This window comes from Drosophila arizonae, chromosome 2, assembly GCF_054131065.1.
Source record: "Drosophila arizonae isolate 15081-1271.41 chromosome 2, UAZ_ARI_1.0, whole genome shotgun sequence".
NCBI classification, from domain to species: domain Eukaryota; kingdom Metazoa; phylum Arthropoda; class Insecta; order Diptera; family Drosophilidae; genus Drosophila; species Drosophila arizonae.
Window position 1 is genome coordinate 17,013,751 of NC_142922.1, and position 14,245 is coordinate 17,027,995.

The following is a 14,245-nucleotide window of genomic DNA, read 5'->3' on the forward strand; positions in this document are numbered from 1 at the left end:
TCAATATGGGATATCGATATTATATTATAGCACTAATTGTAACTTCCAAACATTTACAGCAGCTGTTGTTGATATTTCTTATACTTGTGTGGTGGCTAACCAATAAACATATATCGATATATTTCCAACAACCCTATTTACTGTAATTTGTATTTTTACAAGAAAGAAGCCAGCCCGCGCACAGATAGAACTAATACTTATTTTTGTACCAGAACTAAACTATTTTAATAAATAAGTTTAAGCAAATCAGAAAAAAAAAATACGTCACGTCGATAGGTATCTGCACACTCTCAAACTCACACATACACTCAGCTCTACGTGCATTCAGAGACGCTCCCAATAAGAACGCGCCAACAGTCATCAAAAGACAACAACAAGCGGCTTATCAGAACCAGAAGAAAGAACAACAAAAACTGAAGAGGCAAACATTGACAAACTAGAGCTGCAGCTTTGTCGACATTCGTCGATTATTACATTACACACAAACTGGTCACGTTGAGAATTTTCTGTTGATTCATCTGTGACGTGTCCCAGTTACTACGATTACATACAAAAATGTGTGGTTCACCGAACACAGCTGCCGGCTCTGGTGCCCGGGCACTCATCCTGGTTGGTGGCTATGGCACACGTCTGCGTCCCTTGACACTTAGCACACCCAAACCTTTAGTGGAGTTCGCCAACAAGCCGATATTGTTGCATCAGCTAGAGGCTCTAGTCGACGCTGGATGCCGTCAAGTGAGTTTTTAGTTTCCCACCAACAACAACAGTTACATAAAGAAAATTCTCTGCAATGTAGGTCATATTAGCAGTCAGCTATCGGGCAGAGCAAATGGAGCAAGAGCTGAAAGTAGAAGCAGACAAACTGGGAGTTGAGCTGATATTCTCACATGAAACCGAACCGTTGGGCACAGCTGGGCCACTGGCGCTGGCGAAGCCACTACTGTCGGCCAGTTCGGAGCCGTTCTTTGTGCTCAACTCGGATGTGATCTGTGATTTCCCGTTCAAGCAGCTCATGCAGTTCCATCGCAATCATGGCAAAGAGGGCACCATTGTGGTGACCAAAGTGGAAGAGCCTTCCAAATATGGCGTCGTGCTCTACGATGAGCTTGGGTGCATCACAAATTTTATTGAGAAACCCCAAGAGTTCGTCAGCAATAAGATTAATGCCGGCATTTATATATTCAATCCCACGGTGCTGGATCGCATCGAAGTGAAGCCCACGTCAATTGAGAAGGAAGTATTTCCGAATATGGCGCAGCAACAGGAGCTGTATGCCATGGAGCTGTCCGGATTTTGGATGGATATTGGACAGCCCAAAGACTTTTTAACCGGTGCGTCATAGTTGCTGCTATCTAACAATTGGCCTTATCAGCTTAACGTACAGCGACGTGTCTTTAATCAATTTTATCTGGTTTCTTGGAATATCCGCTGCTACAAACAGCCCCAATGCATGATAGAACGTTTCTAATGAGCCATAATTGCTGATAAGCTGTTTTTCCGGGGGCCGGGCTGGGGGATGCTCATCGAAGCAAAAGCACAAGATATAATTATGTTTTTTCGATTGCAGGTATGTGCCTCTACCTTAGTTCGCTCCGGCAGAAGCAATCGAGCAAACTGTACACGGGCCCCGGAGTGGTGGGCAATGTGCTGGTGGATCCAACTGCCAAGATTGGCGAAGGCTGTCGCATTGGACCAAATGTCACCATTGGACCCGATGTGGTCATTGAAGATGGTGTCTGTATCAAACGCTCGACCATCCTAAAGGGCGCCAATGTGCGCTCGCATTCCTGGCTGGACTCCTGCATCGTGGGCTGGCGTTCGACGGTCGGGCGCTGGGTGCGCATTGAGGGCATCACAGTGCTGGGTGAGGATGTCATTGTCAAGGACGAGCTGTACATAAATGGGGGTCAAGTGCTGCCACACAAGAGCATTGCAGCCAGCGTGCCGGAGCCGCAGATTATCATGTGAAATCGGACGCAGTTCCTCCGTGCAATTTATGGCCTGCTGTAAATATAATTTAGCTGTTTCGTTTGCACCGATTGCCTTGTGTTTGTTTCGATGTGTCCTACAATTTAAGCTGTCAGTATAATATTTCAATATTCTAAATATGCAACAAAATCAAACAATACACATTTCCATTAATTAGCGTGGCTAAAATGCAGTCCTAAGACTAAAGTCGAGCTAGCGGCATTTTTGACCAAAACTTTTTCACAAACGAAGCATAAGTTTTTTACATAATCTGTATTGTAGTCAAATATATATCAATTATATTATATGTAATAATAATAATAATAATATTTAAAAAGGTTATCTTGTTTAATATAATTGGATAAGGACTCTATATAGTGGATATTCAGAGCTGTAAAACTAATTTATAACACAGAGTATTTATTCTGCTTGATATGCCCTCTGGTTACCTAGCAACAACAAAGGGGCTGTAAGCCTTTAGGCCAAAACAGAAAGTTCATATTCTCGGGGAAAAAATGTTGGCGACTTTGAGCAAAGCGGATATAGCCCAGCAGAATCTGCTCTGGGAGGACAAGGAAGTCAAGTTTGATGTGCCTCAACTGTGAGTTATGCAATTTAAGCTAAGCACAAATTCTAATTTCTAATTAATTTGCAGACACACACGTTTGCATTGCGGCGAGAAAATATTGGATACCATCAATCACATAGAGGACAGCAAGGGTAATCCCGGAGATACGGGGAAACTGCTGGTTACCAATCTGCGCATCATTTGGCACTCGCTGGTCCACAAGAAGTTTAATTTGTGTGAGGGACTTGAAGAACATTTTAAAGATTTTTTCCTAGTCCGACTGTCTGACTTAGAGAGCTTTAATCAGTTCCCTTTTCCTCTAGATCGATTAGGCTATAATTGTTGTTCTAATTGCAGCCATTGGATATGCTCGCATTGGAACCATTAATACACGGGTGGTGCACATGCACACCAAGGGCCGCATACCTAGCCAGGCGCTCTACATTTTGGCCATCAGCAATGAGACCCGATTTGAGTTCCTCTTCACGGATGTTTCCGGCGAGACGGCGCGTCGGGATCAGCCCATCTTTGCCAGCGTTTTCGATGTTCATCTGTGAGTGGCAAGCCTCAGCTAAAATTACCAATTATCTCCACTTAATTCTCTCTCTCTCTCTATCTTTAGTTTGTATCAGCGCACGTTTCTTTATAGGGATCTGAAGCTGCGGGGAGCTATAGTGCAGGCGGGTCAGCTGACTCTGTTGCCGGATGAGCAGGTGTACAGCCAGGTGCAGGGCGTCTGGAACTTGTCCAGCGATCAGGGCAACCTGGGCAGTTTTGTGGTGACCAACATACGTCTGGTCTGGTATGCGGATGCCAATGAGACCTTTAACATCAGCCTGCCCTACCTGCAGATCGAAAGCGTGAGTCCATGCATTGACCCGAAAGGTGTATCGCTCCTTAATTAATTCACTTTCAGCTGCGCATACGCGAGTCCAAATATGGTCCCGCTCTGGTCATACAGACCGCCGAGACGGGCGGCGGTTATGTACTGGGCTTTCGCATTGATCCCGTGGAGCGTTTAACTGAGTTGTTCAAGGAGCTGAGCTCCCTGCACACTATCTACACAGATCAGCCAAATTTCGGTGTCCACTACGATCCGCAGGAGGCGCGCAAGCGCGTTGCAGCCGCCGCCGAGGAAGCTGCGCAGGCAACACAGTTCAAAATCGAGGACTATCACGAGCTGGACGAGCGACAGGAGCGCGAGATAAACACGAAGCTAAACAGCTATCTGGCCGCAGGCTGTTCGGGTGCGCTGTCCACGGAGCAACAGTTGCAGACGCCCATCTACTGCAAGGAACTGGGCTTTGCCATGGAGCGTATACCGGATGGCTATAAGCTGCAGGATCTATGGAATGTGATGCCCACTAAAATGACAGATTATGATGAATGAAATGCGAAATAGATGGGGTTGACTTAAATGAGCTCTACGTACCCAATTACCTTCTAGGATTAGAGAGTTAAGTAGAGTTTACAGACAATAGCTGGATACCCTGCAAATACTTGAAGTTGGAACTCTTTGTCCGTGGAAATTGTTATATCTTATCCCATTGTTTAATCAGACAAATACATAAATTAGATTTACATTATGTTTGATGTTTTTATTGACGCATACAACTCGCTGTGTGTTTCCTTTGCTTAATTATTTTGGTTTTCTTTTGTTTTGTCATTTAAGTAGTTTTGCTCTTATTATCGTATTATTCATAGATTTGAATTTTGTTGATTGCAATTAGAATTCGAAACTTGAATAATGCTTTGGGCTTTTAGATGATCTGTGACTGCAGCTACTTTGCCCGATTCGTTGGTATCGCAATGCTTAGACATTATATAATTGTAATTTTAAATATACTATTTGTTGCTAATTAATTATTTTTCCTTTGTGATTGGATGAGAGTTGTCTTAAGTTTCCGGCTCTTTTTTCTTTGTTTAAAGCAAAACAAGAATTTTGCTGACTTTTTTGCATTTTGTTTTTAAGTTTTTATAAATTAGTTCATATCACAACACACAGTTGATTTGACCGGCATGCACTATAATCAATATTTATACATATACTATGTATATATAATTTGTATATATATATTTTGTATTTATTTTATTTATACGTGAATGAATTGTTTATTTTGTTTTCTAAGCTATAAAGTCTAACAAACTTAATTAAATGTAGGAAAATTAATGTTAGTTGTGGCGTTTTTTTTACTGTTGTTTTTTCTTCTTCTTCTTCCCATTTTTTGCCTCAGAGGCAGTCCGATTTATAATTTAAGAATATTTGAAGAGCCTACTGAAAACGATAGATGGGCCGACAAATTATATATATGTTTATATAGATTTTGTATATGTATTAAAATCAAAATATCATATCAGGAATGACTTATAAATTACAATTTGTATTCCGCTTTCTTTTATATTACAATTTTCTTAGCATTTTTTTTAATACTTTTTTCTTAATTTTTAGGTTTTGTTTTGTTAAATTCTTAAAGGTTTTTGTTTTTAGTTTTTATATCAGTTGCCCTTAGATGAGTGCTTCTCTTTATAATATTCGTTTAGTTTATCATCAGTCTTGAAGACCAGTTTATGTTATAATATATATATGTCGATATACATATATAATAATTTAGGCATATTTACTTAAAGCAAGTGAAGTGAAAATGAGAACAATTACCCAAATTAGACATTTACATAAATGATGAAATATTTAAAGCTAATTTAACGAATACATCTCACACAAATCGAACACAAGTCGGATAAACATATATAAAATACGAGGAATATATAATCAATCATTGGTTATAAACAAATCGAAATGCTCAGCTCGGGTTACAACTGAATAGGATAGGGGTAGCTGGGGTAGCTTATGATAAATATTTGCTTTGGGCTGTTAGCTTTTGTTTATTGTTGCCATTTGGCACTTCACTTGCTTCGGCTCACAAAACAATGGAAATCGCGCTTAGATTTATACAGTAACTAGAACCAAAGACAGGATTTGTGGCTATTGTTTGTTATTCTCTTTCTCTATATGATACACCGTTTTGGGCATTGAATTACTCGGCGTTCCACTGACTAAACCTAGACACAAACAGAGAATGAAACAGATGGATGGAGGGAGATGGGAGTGGTAGTGTTTAGTTGTTGCTGGTGGAGATCTGTAAACGCGCACGTTGGCGAGTCATGGGCGGTGATCGACGTATTGGCGATATGGAAGTGCTCTTGGTTGCGGCACGTCGTTTGCGTTTGGATGATGCAGCGGCAGATGTTGCTTTAGCGGTGACGGTGGCTGCTGATTCATCAGTTGCTGATGCTGTTGCTGCTGCTCCGCCTGCTTTGCGACGTCGTTTGCCTGTTAAAAGCGGCGCACGACGTCGACGCTTAGTGGTTGGCTTGGCTTTCACTTCGGATGAGCCTGCGCCTGTGCCTGAGGTGTCTGCGTTGCTGTTGTCCTTGGTATGGGCTGGTGTTGGTTGAGTGCAACTGGTGCTGCTGCTGTTGCTGTTGGCTTCATGTGGCACAAAAGCGGATGCGGTGGCATGTTGTGGCAATGACAGTGTACTGCAATCGTTAAGATTTAGCTCCCAACTCTCAAGCGAAATGTGCTTCAATATGCAATTCCAAAGATTAGCTTACCTGAGCTTTGGCTTAAATATAAGCTCCTGTTCCTTACGAACTAAATCCTCCTCGCACTGCTCTTGTTCCTCCTCATCTTCGTCATCATCATCGTCGACATCACTATACATATTGGCGGCGGGCGGCACAAATTTAGGTCGCTTCAGTTCGAAGCCGCGTGCTTTGTTACTAAAAAGGTAATTGTTGCAAGAGTTTTAAGGAACTCCCACTAAATTGCCTGCTACTTACATTTTTATGGGTGTTATGGGCATGGGCCGAATGGGCTTGAACACACACAGATCCATGAGTAAGCTGTCCGTACTGGCATTCCGCTTCCGTGCCGATGCCGAGCGATGCAGCACACCTGGCGGCACCGTGTACTGCCGCATAAAATCAGCCGTTGGGAATACATATGGCTGGCTGAGCACAAAGTGACGATTGCTACTGCTGCTGCTGCTGGTACTAGAACCGGAACTGGTACTGGAGTTGGAGTTGGAGGTACCACTGGTGCCCATGATGCCACCGGCACCTAATAGTTTCCTTTTGAAACTGTTATCCAACTGAGACGCTAACACAGGAGTTGGTCCATTCATAACCAGAGCCTTTTGCACAGTGTCCTTGATGAATTCGGTGCCCCGATGCAGACGCACAGAGAGCGTTTTCATTATCGCAGTGGCCGCAGTGCTGGCAATGCTGCTCGCGCTAGCTGGACATGCCGCCAACGTGCCCGCTCCTCCAATTGATTGATTGGGTGTGCTCTTGCCTGCACCGACATTGCTAACATTGTTGCTGCTGCTGCTCGTATTGCCACTATTGTTGTTGTTGCTGTTGATTTTTCGTGTGGCACTGGAGTCGTAGGTGAAGGGCGCCGTTTGCCCAGCTGATGCCAGCAACATTATTATTACTGCTCTTTAATGCAGCTGCCCACTGCTCCTGCTCCTCCTCGGTCTGCTCCTCTCCCGACTACCCCCTGCAGTTGTTGTTGTTGCTCCGTCAGCTGGTGCTTTAACATGCCCGGCGTTTGTTTTCTCTTTGTCTCGCGCACAATTAGATTACTGTATTATTTGTGGATCGCGTATCATTTTCCTTTTATTTTTGTCGTTTATTGTTTTCACTAGATTGCACTTGTTTCTGTTTTTTTCTCTTGTTTTTCACTCCGCTTCTTCTTTTCAGTTTGCCAGTTTCGGCTTGCACGCTGCTTCGTACAACTACACACTACACACACTTATTCAACATACTCCTACTACTACTTTGCCTTCCATTGTGGCTGGCATTTTTTTTTTTTTTGGGCCTTCGCTTGGTATTTACCGGTTGAAATACTACCTCTATTATATTTACAATTGGCTTATGTTCTAGCGATTTTAATTATTTTCATGTTTACACTTTTATTTGCTTGTAGCTTAAATGTTTATTGCATTTGTTTTGTTGCGGTTTTTTGCGATAAACGCAGAAATTTTACGTTTTGCTATGTTTTACACCTCACTACTGCATGTTCATTCATCAGCAGCTGTAGTCGCTGATTATATTCACCACGATAAGCTGATGAGTATGATGCTCAACAGTTTCGCAACAGTTGAGTTGAAGATTGATTAAAAATGCAAAATTTAAATGCAACTTAAATATATCTATGTATGAATTAAAATTACATATGTATTTTTACTTTTATTTTAATATAATAAATGACAAAAAGTTGCAAACTGCACCAAAGAAATATATTTCCCGTTTAAAGATTGTACACACTGTTCCTAATACTCTCTCATTCATTTCTGCTCATTTGTTCATTTTAGTTTGCACGACTATTACATATTTGGTAAGCTAAAATAAATATTAAATGTGTATCACCAATTTTACAATGTTTTTTACTTATTTTAGCTAATTAGTAATGAGACATTTTCAGATGGCTTGCGTTAAGCGGTTTTTTTTGAGTAAAAAGTGTGACCAGGTATATATAGTACCAATATGACGAATTACATTTACTTTCAACCAGGTGGCAGCTCTGGAAATTCAAATTGTAAACTTTCGCGCCACTCTCGAGCTTAAATTGATAATTTAGTAACGAAAATTATCAGAGCTATTACGAATTTGAATGTTGTGCAGTAAAGCAATATTTTATGTAGCATTTCGTTGGCCTTTGACTTGCCGCCTCTATAAATATTAAGAATAAAATTGAAATTAAATAAGCGCAGCTTCCGCTTCGGCTACTTTTCGCATATCTTCGATCTTAGCATAGATCGCGCATCGATATCAAGTTTATTATGGCTAAATAATTGGCAAAGCGCATGCGGCGCACAATTTACGAGTACGCGAAGTCACGCTTTAGCCAACCTTCTCCAGATACCACCTACGGATGCGCAGCCGCTGCTGCGGCGACTGCTGCGGCTGCTGCTGTGACAGAAGTGTTTTTTGGCATGTCAAATGGCCGTTGAGCTGCAACCGTTTGCGCCGCCCTCTCTGTCTGTCTCGCTCGCTCTCGCCCATTTGGTTGGCTTTTAATAAGATTATGAAAACGCGTGTTTTACAGCTCATCAGAGTCGGAAACGTTGCCGCATTGCTTGCATTTTTTCGTGCACTCTTTTTTTGTCGGCCGTCCATTCGTCCGACTGTCTGCCAGTCTGCCAGCCAGCCAGCCTGTTAGCCTGCCAGTTAAGAGTCAAGTCCTCGCACGGCTGGAGGTCGCTTGGGGGTCGTCGTCATCGTCGACAGCGGCGCCCTCCCATTGCGGCACCATGCAGCCACGCGCGTCGCCTTCTGCGCAACCGCAGCCACCGCAGCACCACAAAAGCCAGAAGCAGCACACACACACACACACACACACGCACACACATTTGTATATCTGTGTGTATGTATGAAGCTGAGCAGGCGTTGGCTCTGCTCGCGCAGCCTATAATTTTCCAATATGCAAATGTGTTGGCTTTGCGGTGTCTCAAAATGGCGCAGCGGATGCCCAAACGCACGTGGGACGCAGCCACAAGGCAAGCGGCGAGCCGTTGGCGGCACTCGACTGCTCAATACCCTGTCGAAGCATATGGAAAAGAATTATCTAGGGCTTTAAGACACTTTTAAATTATAATATAAGATATACAAAAAAAAATTGTCTCGTGTATGAATACGTATTAATATGTGTACAAAATATAATATATTAAGTTGCCATTAAATATAAGATTTTTTAAATCAATTTTAAAAGTGAGCTTTTTTAAATTTATATTTTTATTTTATAATAAGAAATATATACACCGTATTCCGTCTGAATATCCTCTACCTTTTCAGCATATCCCCTTGAACGTATATCTTAAGATATTATATATTATAGTCGAAACACTTCAAAAAGTTAATATGTATTTTATCATTTTTAAATATTCAAACTTTCCATTTTAGTATTCAAACCAATATACCCCTTTGAGAGTTAGCTGATCATATTAGGCTGAGAGTTAAGCGCGTCGCGCGCTCATTAAGGACAACGAGCAGTCGAGGTCCTTTGACCTAAATGTGTGTGTGCGTGTGTATGTGTGTGGAGTGGCCAAACCATTAATAATTATGCAATTTTGCAGGACGACTAAACAAATTATGTACACTAAATTAAATCTTAACTCGTGCTGGGCGCACTTCGCATTTTGCTTTTGACGAACACGCACGCCTTCTAACCTCAATTGTGGGCAACGGCAATCCTGGGCAATCCATGTGGAGCGCCTGTGGATTGACATGTGGCAGGATGCTGGGCCTAAGATCTGCTTAAAACAGCTGCTGTCGACTTCTGTTCTGTGAGCGCGAAGCGCGTGCTCTAACAAAGCCGCCACAAGAAGGACTTGTCCCCATTCCTGCATCGCTGAAGCCAGACAAAAGCTGCGTGCTGTGAGACGACTTAAGAATAGAAATGTAAATGCTGATCGAGAGCCCATTAAATGTGAATGGAAATAATCCTTAAATCACTTGCGATTCTAATGAAATTTGATGTGTGACTTAAGCTAGACTTTTTGGCTCAGTTAATCCAAGCAATTACAGCTGTTCGCTGGCTAAAAACATTTGCAATTAACCGATTTTCATTTGCAGCTAATGAAGCTTTGTTTCATTGTGAACTTTAAGGTGATTTTTCTTTTTATTTCTATATAAATAGATATTTTTTGTATTCTGTTTTGTTTTTGTAATCGAAGATAAATGATTATTGAATACACTCGAATAACAACAATTTGTGCGCAACAAATTTTAGCGCATTGTTTCCCTAAAACGAATTGTTCAATGCTCAAATCGATTTATTTTATGCCGCTCTCAATCTGTCTCTTTCTAGCGATTTCAATTACTATGTGAAGGGCCTCCACATGCTTACAGGTGTGAATTATATTTTGAAGTGGGCTAGCTCTTCCTCTTTCTCTCTCTCTATCTCGCCCTCTCTTGTTCTCTTTGTCTCTGTCTCTGTCTCTGTTTGGTAATGAAAAAACGATAAATCATGGCACAAATGAAGTTTAGTTTTTTCATTTCTGTTGTTTTTTATGTTCGATTCCATATTTTATATATCTCTTCTATTTTTTGATTGTTCTCTTATTGTAAAGTGTAACATTGATTAAGCATTATTAGCGTTGATTGTTGTTGTTGTTGTTCGTTGTCTTCTTCTTCTTCTTCTTGTTCTATTCTCTTCATTCTATTCTATGCTGCGTTCCATTGTAGACGCACTGGCCGCATTGGCACTCTCATTGTTGTTGTTGTTGTTGTTGTTTTTGTTGTACACAGTGGGACACTTTCCATCATCAACACTTTGGAATGATGGAACGTTTCGTTGGTCAGCGCTGGCAGTGCTCCCCCCACCCCACTCGCGCCTTCAGCCCCTTGGAACATGCGCCTGCGCCATTTGGGGGGCCTCACAATACGCTCGAGCATATTGATATATGTCTATTTGCTCTTGCTGTTGCTATTCGATGTAAATCAAAATTGATTTTCTTTATAGCATGGGATAATGAAGTTTTTTAATGAACTGATGGATACGAAAACAAAGAGAGACGAGCTGTAGTTGGATTTGTGGCAAGAGGATTAGTTGATTGACTTTTTCAGGCAGCCTTGAGAGCTGCCCATAAGTGAGATTTGGCTTACTTAAATTTTACTTCATTTCTCAATCATATTCCAAAATGCTTTCTCTAAATCTATTTTAAAAAGCGTTCAGCCAAAGTTTGTAGCTGATTAATGAAAAGCTTTGCCTTAATCTACTTAATTAATCCAGCTTTCATACTTTTTGACAGGGAATAAACTGTAATTAAGATTTTTAAAATGCATTAACAAAATGAGAAGTGTATTGTCTTTTTGTATTATTGAAATTAGAAACATTATTTATTTTTATATATATAGATAAGTCGAAGCTAAACTTTATAGTGTTAACATTTTTTTTTGGAGAAGCTTCTGAATTACAGATTTATAGTTATAAATGTTTTTGTTTATTTTTTATTATTTACGACATTATTTACAATTTTCGCAATCTTATGGCATGCCATTTCAATCTAATAAATCATAGTTGAATCATATTTAACAGCGCTGCCAAAAAGATGACAAAACAAATAATGCAAAACTGAGAGAAAGAGCCAAAACCAGAAAACGCAAAAAAGAGGAAGTGCATAAAAAAAACGTCGCGTCGGCAGAAGCAGCAACATGAAGCGGCCATTAGTCAAAGCGAAGGGCAGTTGGCCAATAAAATTGCCGGAGAAATGGCCATAAAAGCAGCGGAGTATGGCCGAATGAGCCACCGTTGCTCACAGTTGGCCAAAAGGCGCCACAGCAACTTCGACTTCAAGTTATGTGGAAAATTGATTTTGCGGTAGCCGGGGCCATAAATGCTTTAGCTCAAATGCTAAACACAAGTAAAACACGAAAAAGTTGGCCCTGGGAGCAGGAGCAGGAGCAGGAGCAGAAGCTGAGGGCGGAGCAGCACGCAAATCAACTGGGCAGCTGGGCAACTGGACAAGTGAGCAACCGGACAAGAGGACAACAGGGCAACTGGGCAACTGGAATTGCGGTCTTGTGAATTGCATGGAAAACCTTTGACAATGTGAGAAATATGCATGGCAACAGCAGCAAACAGCAAAGGGCGCAGGACGAGAGGGCCAAGGGTGTGGCCAGAGACTGCATTGGAGGAAATATGATGACATATCGCGTCATAGTTCAAACGGCAGGGAATCCTCTGATCAATTTTGCACACAGCAAGGCGCCATCTTTTTTGGTAGCATGGCATGAGGCTGGACTCCTTGATACCCTGTAGCTGGGCAATAAATTTTCATGATGCTGCTAAGCCCTGCGGATTGCATGCAGCAAGTTTTTCAATTAAATGGAGAAAAGCAACTAAAATTATAATTTTACAATTATTTTATGAAGTATGGCCATATTATCTTACAAAATATGTTATTTATATTTCTAGTTTACCTTAAATCATTATTTATTCACTTAAAATAATAAATATTTTCACTTAAGATTCCATCTTCAAGAAACACTTTATATACATTTGCCAGTATTAATTACAGGGTATCTGCTAGTCGCACATTTTCAGCGCTTAGCCCCTGTGCATGCAGTTAGCCTGGTCAGTGGCGCATTTTTCCTCGAGTGCGCCAAATCGAGGCCATAATTTTTTATTATCCAGACAGGGCCTGCGCCCTGGACCCTTTGGCACACACACGCACACTCAATATTATGCATGTGTGTGTGTGTGTGTGTTGGCTTCTGTTGTGGCTTTTTTCGGGTTGCACTGCAGTTGCTTGAGTAGCCATAAAAATAATTAATTGGCTTTTATGTGGCAGGAGCCGTTGAAATTTCGACTTTGCCTTTCCCAATGCAAATGCAATTTTAGCCGTGTTTTCAGCCTTTTTAATTAGTGCTATTAATAACGTTTATCATCATCATCGCCAGCAGAAGCAGCAGCAGCAGCCGCAGCCACCGCAGCCACCGCATAATGATCATCATCGAGTACATCTGCTTTGCGGTTACACAAAACTCATTTCCGCTCGGGCGGCCATTTTGATTTTTCATTGAAGCTTAGCATTCAGCTTTTAATTAGTTTTGCGGTCGGCCTATTGTTGACCACATTTCTGATTGAACATACATCATAATAGGCTGTACTTAGATTCCACCTGGAGCGAATGCAAATTAAACCAGCAGCAGTGCTCTAAGCGGAAGTGCACCACTAGCGAATACCCTTAGAGTGTGCTGTTGCAATTTATATCAAATAAACATAACGACAGGAAGAATACATTTTTCAACAAATAAAATAAAAATAAATAATGGAATGGACATGAGTTTCTCTTATCACTTGAGTAATTACATAGACTGGAGTACCGAAATAGATTTGGTAGAAATATGAGTGGTATTATTACGTTGTAGGGTGCTACCGACTTTATAATACTCATTCATGGAAACAAATCTTCTTTATTTCACTAACTTATTCATTTTGCCGCCCGAGCCCTAAAGCATTGAAAGATATAGTTTATATCCAATTTAACAGGCCCACAGGGTGGTTCAACTTTTTCCCAAACCAATAAAGGCTAACTGTAAGTTACTTGTAAAAATTTTAGTTTCTAATTACAGATATATACACCATATATTCTCGATTTGTGAGTTGACAACGTAAGAATATATGCCGATTTTCAAGTATCTAGAAAAATATTTGGCAAAATTTACGATTTTATTCGGACTGTCAAGCAAAGGAACTCAGCTAATCAACGGCATACAATTTACATATGGGCATTGCTAAAGAAAGGTCAACCGCAGCCAAAACATTCAAAGTCAATGAAAGCATGTTCGGCTAACATATTTTTTATAACTAATCCATAAAATTTAACTAATATACATTTTATCTACTTTTACTATACCAATTATACATTTTATCATATTACATCTCGAAATATTCAGACACAAAGCCGAATAAGCGCAAAAGTTCTGTTTTGAGCATTTTTATTGCACATGTTGTTCTTATTATTGAGACACTATGCAATGAAATATGATACTTCGAATTTTTTCTATTTTACTATAATTAATAAATTGAATATATTGAAAATCATTTCCAATACTTTTATTCATGTAAAATTACTAAAAAATGTCTCATCCGACACGTCACCTTCGACCCTGACTAAAACTAAAAAATAAAAAAAA

At 40.6% G+C, this 14,245-nt stretch overlaps 3 protein-coding genes across 3 annotated transcripts; 2 read left to right on the forward strand and 1 right to left on the reverse strand.

The window, feature by feature from the left end:
- The first annotated feature begins 103 nt into the window (after positions 1-103).
- Gmppb (GDP-mannose pyrophosphorylase B) lies at positions 104-2,310 on the forward strand. Its single transcript, XM_018018088.2, has 3 exons — positions 104-735; positions 797-1,331; positions 1,568-2,310. The coding sequence occupies exons 1-3, from the start codon at positions 556-558 to the stop codon at positions 1,966-1,968; spliced, it is 1,116 nt and encodes a 371-aa protein (XP_017873577.1). The 5' UTR covers positions 104-555; the 3' UTR covers positions 1,969-2,310.
- A 122-nt stretch (positions 2,311-2,432) lies between these two features.
- On the forward strand, positions 2,433-4,122 carry BBS5 (Bardet-Biedl syndrome 5 protein). Its single transcript, XM_018018087.2, has 5 exons — positions 2,433-2,569; positions 2,624-2,772; positions 2,894-3,089; positions 3,159-3,396; positions 3,453-4,122. Exons 1-5 carry the CDS (start codon positions 2,484-2,486, stop codon positions 3,924-3,926), a joined length of 1,143 nt encoding a protein of 380 aa, XP_017873576.1. The 5' UTR covers positions 2,433-2,483; the 3' UTR covers positions 3,927-4,122.
- LOC108621009 (uncharacterized) lies at positions 4,109-7,662 on the reverse strand. The gene is made up of 3 exons (XM_018018086.2): positions 6,380-7,662; positions 6,152-6,319; positions 4,109-6,076 (listed from the first exon to the last, which is right to left on the reverse strand). The coding sequence occupies exons 1-3, from the start codon at positions 7,024-7,026 to the stop codon at positions 5,653-5,655; spliced, it is 1,239 nt and encodes a 412-aa protein (XP_017873575.2). The 5' UTR covers positions 7,027-7,662; the 3' UTR covers positions 4,109-5,652.
- Positions 7,663-14,245: the final 6,583 nt, after the last annotated feature.